The sequence below is a fragment of the Chiloscyllium plagiosum genome, unplaced genomic scaffold, assembly GCF_037043375.1.
Source record: "Chiloscyllium plagiosum isolate Xiang-an unplaced genomic scaffold, Cpla_swu_hap1 HiC_scaffold_37, whole genome shotgun sequence".
NCBI lineage: Eukaryota > Metazoa > Chordata > Chondrichthyes > Orectolobiformes > Hemiscylliidae > Chiloscyllium > Chiloscyllium plagiosum.
In genome coordinates, this window is record NW_028270175.1 from 16967588 (window position 1) to 16981618 (window position 14031).

At 42.7% G+C, this 14031-nt stretch overlaps 1 protein-coding gene across 1 annotated transcript in view; it reads left to right on the top strand.

Moving 5' to 3' along the window:
* plch2a (phospholipase C, eta 2a) overlaps positions 1-14031 on the top strand; it is a 156989-nt gene that overhangs the window by 99743 nt on the left and 43215 nt on the right. Inside the window, exons 14-18 of the mRNA XM_087980397.1 lie at positions 953-1053; positions 5176-5273; positions 6834-7016; positions 8036-8143; positions 10558-10682. Coding sequence (XP_087836523.1) covers positions 953-1053; positions 5176-5273; positions 6834-7016; positions 8036-8143; positions 10558-10682 — 615 coding nt within the window. The remainder of the gene's footprint in view (positions 1-952; positions 1054-5175; positions 5274-6833; positions 7017-8035; positions 8144-10557; positions 10683-14031) is intronic.

Here is a 14031-nt window from a genome sequence, read left to right on the forward strand (position 1 = left end):
GTAACACTAGGGACTGAGCATTTGACTTAGGCTAACTCTCCAATTGAAGTACAGTTCAAGGCTTGCCTTTTAAGTGAGACATTAAACTGAGACCCCATCTGCCATCTCAGATCGACATTGAAAAATAAATCCATGGTATATTGAAAGGGCAGGAAGTTCACCCCAATGTCCTGGACAAAATATATTCCACAACAGCTATCATGAATAAAACAATGATCTGTTCATTTCACAATGCTCTTTCTGGACGCTTCTGTGCCAAAAATGACTGCCTTATTTCCAAGTTGTTGACACTTTCAGAAGTGCTTAAGTGACTGTGCACACTGAGGTGTTCTCAGGACATGACAGAATCTATATTAATGCAAGTATTGTGTTCATCTTTTTCTATTCGATGGTGTCCAGCCAGGATGGTACGACTGAGATAATGTGTGGAAATGGAAATGGTTCCTGGAATAGGGTGCAGCCGCACTCTGGTTGTATCCACACAGTGGAGAAGTTGTTTACTTGAAGAGCATTCAATAACTCCGTATGATTCTTCCAAATGACTCTGTGGGTAAAGGCATCACCCATAGTCATGCTGAGCTATTCCAACCAGAATTTCTAGGTTCAGTTTTTGGCAGTGTGATGGGTAGGGGGTCAATGGAGTTAACCATATGGGTCTTCTTTGATCTGGAGAGGGGAACAATTGCCTTGTATATTCAACATGGTTGCTTATCTGGAGCAAGATCAATCTTGGCAATGAAGTCTACCGTATTCAAATAGCTTCCTGTTATTTGCTGTCAAGGGTCATTCACAAAGAATGGCAATGCTCTTGTGAGTGGCATGGTCCCTGTAGAATGAAATAACATCCAATCCTCCAAAAGGAAAGTGCCAGAAGCATTGTAGCATCAATGTTCTGTTCATCCTGTTCAACCAACCAAAGGTTAATCCAGTGTTAATGGATCGTTTATTGCAGAAAAAGACAGTGAAGATGAAGAAGTCATCGAGCTTAGAAGATGATGAGGAAGATCACGACCATCAAGCATCTGCTTGTAGATCAACAGTGCATGTGATGAGGTAAATGTATAAGGAGTTGCACAGAGAGATTGTCAGTGCTCAACATTGATGAGGCAAGGAACCTCCCGTGGAGAGTAATTATTGGAAAGTGGTTTGACATATCAGTAATTTGAACATGTTTTCCAGAGTTTGGTAACCAGATCTGAGGCTAACCTCTCTCACTTAGTCAACTGCAGGTCACGAAGGCCATTCTGCCAATCTTAATTCACCAAAAATGTGTCCTAGTTTCAACACCCAATTGTCCCCTAAATGATTCCATGTCTTTCACCTCCACCATTTCGTCTGGATGATCATTCTAAATGCTCGTTATTAGTTGGATGAGACATTTTTTGATACCGATTCTAAGTTTTATTTTATCAGAGTCCCTTTGGCAATTTATTTCACAGCTCTGTCTGGATTTACTTTTTCCCATTCTCTTTTTGAAAAAGGAATGAATTAATCTGTGGTCAACAGTGGCAAGGCTGGTATTTATTACCCAAATACCTTGCTGGTCTTTATTTATTTATTGTGTCACATTTGTTTCCAGACTCGGGAGGGATGACAGGTTTCCTTTGCTGAAGGATGTCAGTGAAGCTGTTAACATTTGATGACAGACCAGCAGCTTTGTGGATCTCTTGTTTCATATTCCCAGAATGTTTATAACTGAATTAAAATTCTCAACCTGATAAATAAAGATTATTGAAATATACAGGAGGTAGGATTTATGGGAACAGGCGGGAAAGTGATGTTAAGAACAATGTCAGATTATTGAAAGGTGGGCGTATACTCAAGGGGCCCTCTGACCTAAACCTGTTTCTATTTCTTCTGTGAATAGAGTTTAAACTCACATTCATCCAGATTACTAGTCTAACATGCAAATTGCTACATTACCCCTTTATAATTATCTTTATCAGATATACCTTCACCTCTCAATCACATCATTAAAAAAGCTGAAAATCCCAAGTTCCTCCACTCTCTGCTCATATCTCTGATCTTTGACATCAGGCATTAAAGTTGTGATTCTTCCCTGAACATCTCCACCATCTTCGTCCTTAACAATCAGAATTGGTCGCGGAGCTCAAGGTGGGGGATCTGACCACAGCACTGTCCGGTTTGAGAAAGTCTCTGTCAAGTGACATGCTATTGCCCGAAGCTCTGATTTTGCAGACAGGTCCTGACCACTGAACACAAGAGATTGCACACAAAAACGCAATCTAGTCCATTGTGTCTGTGCAAGCTGTTAGGCAGAGCTATCCAATCCATCTCAGATTCCTCCCCCTGCACTGCATCCCTGTAAATCTTTCCTGTTTTCAGCATGTCCTCTGGGAGCCGAGAGGAGCAAGTCCCTACTGGGACAGTGATGATTGATGGAAGAAACTAGGACTAGGGGATACAGTTTAAAAATAAGGAGCCTCCCATTTAGATAGAGCTTAGATTAGATTCCCTACAGTGTGGAAACAGGCCCTTCAGCCTAACCACCCCACACCGACCATCCAAAGGGTAACCCACTCAGACCCATTTCCTTCTGACTAACGCACCTAACAGTATGGGCAACTTAGCATGGCCAATTCACCTGACCTGCACATGTTTGGATCAGTGGTGCTGGAAGAGCACAGCAATTCAGGCAGCATCCGAGGACAGGCAAAATTGACGTTTCGGGCAAAAGCCCTTCATCAGGAATAAAGGCAGAGAGCCTGAAGCATGGAGAGATAAGCTAGAGGAGGGTGGGGGTGGGGAGAGAGTAGCATAGAGTACAATAGGTCAGTGGGGAAGGAGATGAAGGTGATAGGTCAGGGAGGAGAGGGTGGAGTGGATAGGTGGAAAAGGAGCTGGGCAGGTCGGACAAGTCCGGACAAGTCAGGGGATCGAGTTGCTGGAGGTTAGAAGCTAGGATGAGGTGGGGGAAGGGGAAATGAGGAAACTGTTGAAATCCACATTGATGCCCTGGGGTTGAAGTGTTCCGAGGCGGAAGATGAGGCGTTCTTCCTCCAGGCGTCTGGTGGTGAGGGAGCGGCGGTGGAGGAGGCCCAGCACCTCCATATCCTCGGCAGAGTGGGAGGGGGAGTTGAAATGTTGAGCCACTGGGCGATTTGGTTGATTGGTTCGGGTGTCTCAGAGATGTTCCCTAAAGCGCTCTGCTAGGAGGCGCCCAGTCTCCCCAATGTAGAGGAGACCGCATCGGGAGCAACGGATACAATAGATGATATTAGTGGATGTGCAGGTAAAACTTTGATGGATGTGGAAGGCTCCTTTAGGGCCTTGGATGGAGGTGAGGGAGGAGGTGTGGGCACAGGTTTTACAGTTCCTGCGGTGGCAGGGGAAAGTGCCAGGATGGGAGGGTGGGTCGTAGGGGGGCGTGGACCTGACCAGGTAGTCACGGAGGGAACGGTCTTTGCGGAAGGCGGAGAGGGGTGGGGAGGGAAATATATCCCTGGTGGTGGGGTCTGTTTGGAGGTGGCAGAAATGTCAGCGGATGATTTGGTTTATGCGAAGGTTGGTAGGGTGGAAGGTGAGCACCAGGGGCGTTCTGTCCTTGTTGCGGTTGGAGGGGTTGGGTCTGAGGGCGGAGGTGCGGGATGTGGATGAGATGCGTTGGAGGGCATCTTTAACCACGTGGGAAGGGAAATTGCGGTCTCTAAAGAAGGAGGCCATCTGGTGTGTTCTATGGTGGAACCGCTCCTCCTGGGAGCAGATACGGCGGAGGCGGAGGAATTGGGAATACGGGATGGCAGTTTTGCAACAGGTAGGGTGGGAAGAGGTGTAATCCAGGTAGCTGTGGGAATCGGTAGGTTTGTAGAAAATGTCAGTGTCAAGTCGGTCGCCACTGATGGAGATGGAGAGGTCCAGGAAGGGGAGGGAGGTGTCAGAGATGGTCCAGGTAAATTTAAGGTCAGGGTGGAATGTGTTGGTGCAGTTGATGAATTGCTCAACCTCCTCGCGGGAGCACGAGGTGGCGCCAATGCAGTCATCAATGTAGCGGAGGAAGAGGTGGGGAGTGAAATGGAACACAACAGTTGTGTTCAATCTGATTTGTCCCAACATTTCTACATGGTTTCTCTTTCACTCCTCAGTCATGGGACAGGGAACCTTCTCAGCTCATGGACTCATGCCATTGAATCTTAGGAAAGGCACCTGGCTCCAGATAACATTGTGAATGTTCACTCCCAAGAAAGAGTTTAGCTCAGCAAGGGCCAGATTCAAGAACTGGCCTTGGAAGTAGCAATTTCACAGCACTCTGAGTTTTCGGTCTGTCAGTTTGAGCAGGGTAAGTTTTAGGATCTGTAACGCAGACTGCTAGATCCGAATAAAATGGCCTTTATTTAGAAATGCTTTGTCTTTACTCGAGTGAGGAGATGGCAGTGAAGAACTTTGCAAAAACTTTCCTCAGCAACTGAGATGTGTGGTCCTGGTTCCAGGTTGAAGGAGGAATTTATTTGATGGGCTGAATGACCTTTTGTGTTCCAAGTGTATCATCTTTTGTCTTAATAAAATGGCTTGGGTGGAATAGAACTTATTGAGATGTTAAATTGAGGGCTCTCTAAAGTAATTGTAAAAATATCCCATGGCACTACTTCAAAGACAAAAATGGGAGTTTTCCCACTGCCCTAGCCAATATCTGGGATGGCATAGTGGCTAGCATTGCTGCCTCACAGCATCAGGAACCCAGGCTTGATTCCAGCCTTGGGCGATTGTCTGTGTGGAATTTGCACATTCTCCCCGTGTCTGCGTGGGCTTCCTCCCACAATCCACAGATGTGTAGATTAGGTGAATTGGACTTGCTAAATGGCCCATAGTGTTCAGAGATGTGTAGGTTAGGTGAAGTATTCATGTAAATGTAGATGAATGAGTCTGGATTGGGTTACTTTTTGGAGGGTTGGTGTGGATTTGTTGGGCCTAATGGCCTGTTTCCACACTGTAGGGATTCTATGATCTATCCTCCAACCACTGATATTAAAACACATGAACTGAATATTCATCTCATTGTTATCATGGGGACTTGCTGTGTGTAAATTAGCTGCAGGATTCCTTACAACAGCAACAGAATGTACAAGTGCTTCACAGTCTGTAAAGCATTTTGCTATATCCTGCAGTTGTGAAAGGTGCTATATAAATGAAAGTTCTTCCATTTTATTCTTTTGGCAGAAGTAGCAGGCAGAAGAAGACCATGAAACTGTCCCGGGCCCTCTCCGATCTGGTCAAGTATACGAAGTCGGTCGGCATGTATGATATTGACTCTGAAGGTGAGTTGTAGTGAATTGTCATTCTAACACTTCCAAAGTCAATCAGTTTTGAGAGCAGGTAACATGAGGTAGAAATTCAGGCACATCCATTTTCGAGCGTATGGAGGGTTTGGGCACCAAATTCCAATTTCTTATCTTTATCCCACTTTGTCAGGTGGCACAATTCCTCCTGCCATACTGGGCAGTCATGTGGTGGAATTGATCACCTTGTGTCTGTGTATAGCATGCATTCAAAGGCTGAACTTTCTTTAGTCGCTTGAAAGACCCTGAGAAAAATAAATTGTTTTCCTGGTTTAAGGGCTTGCTAGAAGCTACATAGATCATAAATATGTAGGACCCTGCCCTTTGCAAACAGAAAGAACAAAGCCTTGAGGAACATCAGTTCCCTGGCGCATTCTCCATGACAACAACCTGACCACTCAGCACCCTGTTTCTCATGCAGTTTAAATTGTTGTTCCCTTTGAAGTTTGGTATTCTTTGATGAGTGCAAGATGAAAAATGTTGTGTCCTTTTGTCAGCAATTTTCTAGGATCTTGTACCAAACGGCTACATTCTGAAACCTCCTCAACCCTGAGTTTGTTTCTCATGAAAGTAGCAGGACAATCACCTATATTAAGATTATTTTGGATCTTTATTTTAATAAGCCAGACTGTAAATTGTTTCATTCCCAAACTAGCCACTGACACTGTCAGCTCATGTACTAAGTGCCCTGCTAACTGTGTAGTTTAAACGCAGAGGCAATCTCACTGGGTTGACAACTGAGCTGCTATAATTGTTGCAGTGCTCTTGGTTGAAGAGAAAGGAATGTTCAGTCAAAGGATCACATTCAAAGGAGAAAGCTGTGACATCTTCCTGTGCTATATCACTCTATGACAGCAAGCCTGTTACTATTGAGTGATCTCAGTATTTGAAGGGAGTCCCTGCAGCTTAGTTGAGGATAAGATCAGGCTTACTTGTGATATTGTGTTGTCGCAGACTCACTAACATATGAGGGATGTGATTGACACCCAAATGATCCCAGAATGTGTTTGTGAATTCATTTTGAGAGAAGGGAAGAGAATCTTAAAATTGGGGGAAACGTCCTTCTTGAAGAATGTTACCTCTTTAAGTGGATACAGCAGAATCCTGCTTAATTGTGCCTCCCATTTCTCTATTTTTTTGTGAAATTCATTCCGTCATGGGATGCTGGAATTATAAGCGAGGCTGACATTTATTGTTCACCGCTAATTTCCTGCGATTTGAGTGGCTCAGCAAAGCCATTTCAAAGGGCAGTTCAGATTCAACCACATTGCTATGGGTCTGGAATCAAATATAGGCCAGCTGTCCCCAAGAGAATGCGAGTGAGTCAGATGGATTTTACGACTATTGACAGCAGTTTCATCGTTATTACTACTGAGACTGGGTTTCGATTCCAGATTTGTCAATAATTTGAATTTAAAATCCTGCAGCTATTGTGGTGGGATTTGAATCCTTGGGCCTGAGACGTTAGTCTGAGACTCTGGTTTATTACCACAGTGACATTACCACCATAATCTCGGTTCTGCCTGCTTTGTTTCACAGTGTCGTGCAGTTGGCAGGTCTCTTCGTACAGTGAAACGAAAACCCATCAACTCCTTCAGCAAAAGCCGCAGCAGTTTGTCCGTATGAACCAGCAGCAGCTCTCTCGCATCTACCCATCCTCCTACAGAGTGGACTCCAGTAACTTCAATCCTCAACCCTTCTGGAATGCTGGCTGCCAGTTAGGTATGGAATCAAAACAAACCCCATCCCGTCTCCCTGACAACTGTATCTTGTCCCAGTAGTCAGCTCTGGCCTAGTGCATTGTGAAGTTCTATCCAGGGAGAGGCATCAGACTCGATCATCACCAAGTGGCAGGGAGATAAATTCCGAAGCGCTGTTCTGTGAGCGATGGGGGTGGTGGGATTCGGTCCCTGAACAGAAGCAGATGTTCACTCGAGATGCAGGTCATATACAGGCCAGTCACCTTCAAAATAAATGGCAGAGCAGGTTCACAACTGGCCTTCCAAAGGAATCTCTGGTCCCCTGCTGCAGTTGAAGTGACATTTGATCTGCCTCCTGTCTCAGCAGCTGCTCACAGAGGTGCAGGTTGGTGAAACAAAAGGAGTTGTCAGGTGCCAGCATATAGTATACCTGTCACACAGGACTGTAGACTGTAACCTTTCCGAAAGAATTTAATGGGGGAGCCTTTCCACTGACAAACATAATTTATTTTGGAAATCATCTCATTGTGAAAGTGATTGATGCAAATATATTGTTAATAAAACAGCTATCACCTGTTTCTATGTTCCAGAGAAGCACTTCGCTCCCTCACATCAATATTTCTATTACCGTGGCTTCATGACACTATGACACAGGCTGAGAGTGGGGTGTTAATAAACCCTAGTTTTTACAGAATGATCCTCCCATTGCAATTCCGTCCTGGTCAGTGTCGCACCGCCATTGCCTTATTCTTCACAGCCACTTATGTGAAGTATGTCATTAATGTGTCAGAATGATGGAGTGCTGCAATATATTATTACATCTTTTAATAGATTGCAATGTTCCCTTTTCTGGCATCATCTGGTTGGAATTCTAAGCAGTCTCCTATGAGAATTGGTAATGCCATCAAGTATTCTCTGACTCCCTACAAAAGCGAACTCTTTTCTGTTGCCATCAATACCGTGATTACTTTGTTAGACATTGTAAAACGTTGTGTGCAATGCTCCAGCTCTAATGCTCTTTCTCTCTCCATCTTTCTACAGTTGCACTTAACTACCAGTCTGAAGGAAGAGTTCTGCAACTAAACAGGGCCAAGTTTAGCTCCAATGGAAGCTGTGGTTATGTCCTTAAACCCAAGTGCATGACTCAAGGTACGGAAGAGCAAACCTGTTTCCTTTCGGTGGAAGGGCAAGAGTTACATTTAGGATTAGGGAGTAGGAAGCCAGATCGAGCAGGATAGCACCAAATTCCAAGGTTTCCAAAATGTGGATTTTAATCCAGATCAAATTTAGTTAACTTGGCAGGAGGACTAGACTTCAGCAGAGATAAAGATATTCTTACCTTTTCATTCCGCATTCGATTGAAGCACACATTGAAGGGTTTAAAGGTCTCTTTGAGAAGTCATCGGGGTGCTAAAATGTGACAGACTTTATCCTAACACATGCAGAACCTCCGTTCAAATCCATTCCAGACAGAAAGCATGTCAATCTTGAAACTCTGCTAAGGATCAAACCTGACTGATCTCAATCCAGTTATGAGTGCAAGCAATTTTTTTAGCACAAAATTGCTTTACAGTTAGATACCATCTGTAACTTGCAATACAAGATATTCAGTGCACAGCGGATAATCTGCCAAAGATCACAATCCAGCTCAACAACTCTCCTGCAAGTACGAAATGATTTTGTTATTCAGCATTCGCAGATCGTTCAGCCCCACAGGGTCATACTGGTTTGTGCTCCCAACCTTTACTCATCTCATCCTGTCAGCAGAATCTTCCGTTCCTGTCTGCCTCATGCCCTGTCTTTATTACTTTCCATTTTGACTATTCACATCAACTATTCACTGTGGTGGCAAGTTCCACATTCTAACCACTCTGTTTGTAAAGCTGTTTGCCCTAAGTTCCTTACTTATTGTTTATTATTGATTATCTTGTATTTATAATTCCTAGTTTTGGTTTCCCTGACAACATGTCTTCTCTCCATCACTAGCAGCCTTGTCCCTATTATCTAGCAAAGCCAGACCAAAAAAACATGAGACCTATGAACAATTCCTTTAATCTAATGGCATTGATCATAGCTATAATGCAGAATTCTCTTTAGACAATTTAAACCTATCACCTTCAGCAATTGCATTCATTTAAATTATTGGCCATCACCAAGGTATAAATATTCACAGGAAATTTCCAGACCTATGCTTATGTCTATGTCAGATGTCAATGCTGCTATGTAGAACATTTGTCAAGACTTTGCCAACTGGCCCTGGTCAGAACTCTGAGGTCAGGTATGGAGGAGGTCAGGTGTCCAAATTCGGAACAGTGCTCCCTGCTGCATCAATCTGCTGTTTTAATTCCCTGCACCAGCTGTCCATATGGTCTGTCCCTCTCAGATTGACAATTAGTGCCAAATTATGGACAGCTTTGTGCTGTCAAACTGCAATTGCCCCCAAACAGGAAGAAATGAAGAGAGTAAAATTGACTGTTGTGTCACCAGTCTGTTTTGGGTTTAACTACACATTCTGAAGATCAGAGTGTGTAGGTTTCTCTGACACAGAGCCCCCTCCTCTTCAGTCTGTGCCCAATGTATCTCCTTCACTCTGCAACCTTGCTAATGTATCCCCTTCACCCCATTCCTTGCCTAATTTATCTCTTTTTTTTCTTATTCTTAGAAACTGATTTTCCTTTTGTTGAGTTATGCTCAACTTTATTGGCATCATGTTTTTGTCTGCCCATCATCTGTATGCTCACTAATTCACATTGGCTCATGCAATGCAATGATTTGAAACCCTGGTTTTCAAATCAATTCATGGTCTAATCTCTTCAAATCTTTCTCAGCCTTGACAATCATCTGAGATTTCATTACTCCTCCAATTCTGACCCTTTGAACATTCCTGATTTTAATTGTTCCACCACTAGCAGATATGCCTTCAGCTGTCAAAGCCTATGTTCTGGAATTTTCTCCCTAAACCTCTGTACTTCCTGCTTTGTCATCTTTTAGATGCTCCTTAAAATCTCCCCCTTTGACTTTTTGTTGATCTTTCTATGTGTCAGGGTGTTGATTTTGTCTGATAACATTCATGTGAAACACTTTGAGTTGTCTCACCTTGTTCATGATGGTACATAATGCAAATTGTTACATCAGGCTGTGGACAGGGTATCGAGAGTGTGGTGCTGGAAAAGCACAGCAAGTCAGGCAGCATCTGAGGAGCAGGAGAATTGATGTTCTGACATAAACCCTTCATCAGGAATCCTGATGAATGGCTTGTGCCCGAAACGTCGATTCTCCTTCTCCTCGGATGCTGCCTGACCTGCTGTGCTTTTCCAGCACCGCAATCTCGACTCTGATCTCCAGCATCTGCAGTCCTCACTTTCTACACTGTGGGCTGGGTGTGGAGGAGGCCTTAATTATATGGATTTGACACTTTTTATTCCTGCTCCTCAGATGCTGTCTGAGCAGCTGTGCTTTTCCAGCACCACACTTTTTGACTCTGATCACCAGCATCTGCAGTCCTCACTTTCTCCTTGTCACCTTTTACAGTCTGTCCTTACTTAAGTATTGCCTTATTGCAGGTAACTTTAACCCAACAGCAGAAGACTTACTCTCTGGACAGCCAAAGAAACAGCTCGTGTTGAGGATCATCAGTGGCCAACAGCTTCCAAAACCCAAAGACTCTATGCTGGGCGACAGGGGAGAGGTAAAGCTCAATCTTGATTTCATCAAAATATAGCAGATAACAACTGTTCATGAGGCATTTCTGATTGTTGTGATGAAACTTCAGGAAGCTATCAATTCAGAACTGACAACATGACTTGCCCATTGTGCTACTGAACCACGTTTCTCAAGTCAAGCAGGGAGTGGAACTTTTCCCCCCCAAAATTCCCTCAGGCAAGGATTTCAGTTAAAGCTTTCAAACTTGAGGTTAATTGATTGTTATCAGGCAAGAGAATTCTGCATTTTAGAACCAAGCTTCAAACAGAGCTAAGTACAGGGAAGAACACACTGGTGGGAGTAGTCTATAAGTCCCTTAACATCAGTATGGTGGGACAGAGAACAAATCAAGAGATAATGAGAGCATGTAAAAAATACAGTACATTAATCATATATGACTTTAATCTTCATGTAGATTGAGAAAGTCAAATTGACAGAGGTAGCCACAAGGAAGAATTCACAGTGTAGTTTTCTAGAACAATATGTTAGGGATCAAACCAGGGATTGTGCTGTTTTGGATCTGGTAATGTGCAATGAGATACGTTCAGTAAATGAACTCAGAGTAAAAGGTCCCCTAGAAAACAGTGATCATAACATGGCATGGTTTAGAATTTAGTTTGAGGGAGAAACTTGGGTCAAAAACAACTCTTCTAACCTTAAATAAGGGTACTCATAAAGAAATAAGGGCAAGGTTAGCTGGAGTGGACTGGGAAAGGGTCTTCACAGCAAAGGTGACTCAGGAATAGTGGTCAATGTTTCAGAAATAGTTTGTGGGTCAAAGAACGATATATCCCCATGAGAAAGATATATTCCTATGAGGAAGAAGGCCTCTAAGAGGGGGATAAGCTGAATATGTTTATCCACAGATGTTCCGGATAACATCAAATTGAAAGTACAAACATACAACATGGCAAAGATTAGTGGTAGCCAAAGAATGGAAGCATTTTAAAAACCAACAATAATAAAGAGGGAGCAAATAGACTTTAAGGGTAAACTTGTAAATAATATCAAGACAGGCAACAGGAGCTTCTTTAAACACATAAAAAGAAAGTGACAAGCCAAAGTGAACACTGGCACCTTAGTGAATGAAACTGGGGAAATAGTAATGGGGACCCAGAAAATGGAAGAGAAACTGAATAAATAATTTGTATCAGTCTTCACAGTAGAAAATACTAATAGCATTCCAAAAATACCAACAACTGAGGAGAAAGCGAAGGAGAAATGTGTATAATAATTTTCAGAGAAAATATACTAAGGAAACTAACTGGTCTAAAAGTCAAAATGTCCCCTGGACCTGATGGGTTATATCCTAGGATATTAAAGAACATCACTACAGAGACAATGGATGCATTGCTCATAATCTTCCATGAATTCTTAGATTCTGCAAAAGTGCCAGAGGATTAGAAACTGCCAATGCAATATTCCTATTCAAAAAGGCGAGGAGACATAATAATGTCAGTTAGCTTAATGCCTGTCATTGGGAAAACGGTAGAGTGTATTATAAAGGATGGAATAGCAAAGCATTGAGATGTTTGTAATGAACTAAGCAGAGTCAGTATTACTTGATGAATGAGATATCAAATACTTTGAAGAGGTAACAGCAGGATAGATAAAGGGGAAGCAGTGCATTCAAATATTTGGATTTTGAGAAGGCATTTGATAATTTACCATTTGTTAGGCTAGTTAGTAAGAGCCCATGTTGTAAGGAGGTATTGTATTAACTTGGACAGAGGATTGGCTAACTGATAGATGATAGAGAGTTAGTTCAAGGTGGGCATTTTCAGGGTGGCAATCTGTAATTTGTGGAGTGCCACAAGGGTCAGTGGTGGGACCACAATTAGTTACAAAATATATTCATGACTTGGATGATGGAAGTGAATGTACTATCTCCAAGTTTGTAGATGACACAAATATAAGTGGGAAGGCAGGTAGTGAGGATCAAACAAGCAGTCTGCAGAGGGACATGGAGAGGTTGAGTGAGTAGGTAAAAACTTGACAGAGATGTGAATTCTGCACTTTGGCAGGAAGAATAGAGGAGCTGATTTCTTTTTAAAACAGAGAAAGCTGCAATACAGAGGGATTTGGGAGTTCCCGTGCACAAAATACAAAAAGCTAGATTCTAAATTCAGCAGGAAATAAGGAAGGCAAATGGAATGTTGTATTTTACTTCAACGGGAATGAAGTATAAAAATAAATAAGTCTTCCTAAAAATATGCAAGTCTTCCTGAAACTACACTAATTAGCCCTTACTTAGGATATTGTGAACAGTATACCTTATACATAAAATATGAGTAAAAGTAACCATGGAGCTATCAGATTGTTATAAAAACCTAACTGACTGTCCATCGAGGGAAGGGCACTTACTGTCCTTACCCTATTTTGGTCTTTATGTGACTCCAGTTCCACACTAACATGGTTATTTCAAAACTGCCCTCTGAAATAGCCCAAAATCTATTTAGTTAAATGCATCTGGGAATAGACAATAGATATTGTTCTTCAGTGAGACCCATAGTACAAGAAGAAGGAAGAAAGGTTACCAGGATGAGTCACAGAGAACTGCTCATCACTTAGGAGTGTGTCAGAACTTTCAGGAGTTGCAGGGATGGAGAAAGTGGAGGGGCAAAAATAGGAAGTGCCCTCCTTGTAAACAAAATGACATATGGGTGACACCAACTTAACAAGATGCACAGTGGTGCCAATGTAAATAGGTTGGCACTGAGGGAGTAGCAACACCTGCCAAGAATGTTAATTATGTTTCTAGCTGTTAAAAAAGTAAACAAATTTATTCATATGAAAGGGAGTTGGATATACCCACCATGTCTCTAAGATGTAAAGTTTAACTTTCACTAGAAAAATAACATCAGAAGTAGGAGCAGGAATACACTGGCTCCTACATTTGGCAACTCAAGCATTCTGCTAGGCATGTCTTATTTCTCTATTTCAATACCATTTTTCTACACTATTCCCATATCTCTTGATATCTTTAATATTTCAGAATTTATTAGCCTCTGACTTGAGTGTACCCAATGACAGAGGCTCCATAGTCATCTGAGGGCAGAAAGTTTCCAAGATTTCCCATCCATTGGGTGAAGAAGTTCATCCTTATCTCAGCCCTGAAAGACTTACCCCTTATTCTGAGACTGTATCCCATGGTCCTAGACTCTCCATCCCAGGAAAATATCCTTCCTGCATCTACTGTGTTGAGGCCTATAAAGAAAGATGCATGCTTCAATTAGATCACCTCTCATTATTGTGGTATTCCAGAGAATACAGACCCAGTCCCTCCTCATGGGATAAGCCTGCCACTCCATGGCCAGTCTCGTGAACATTTGTAC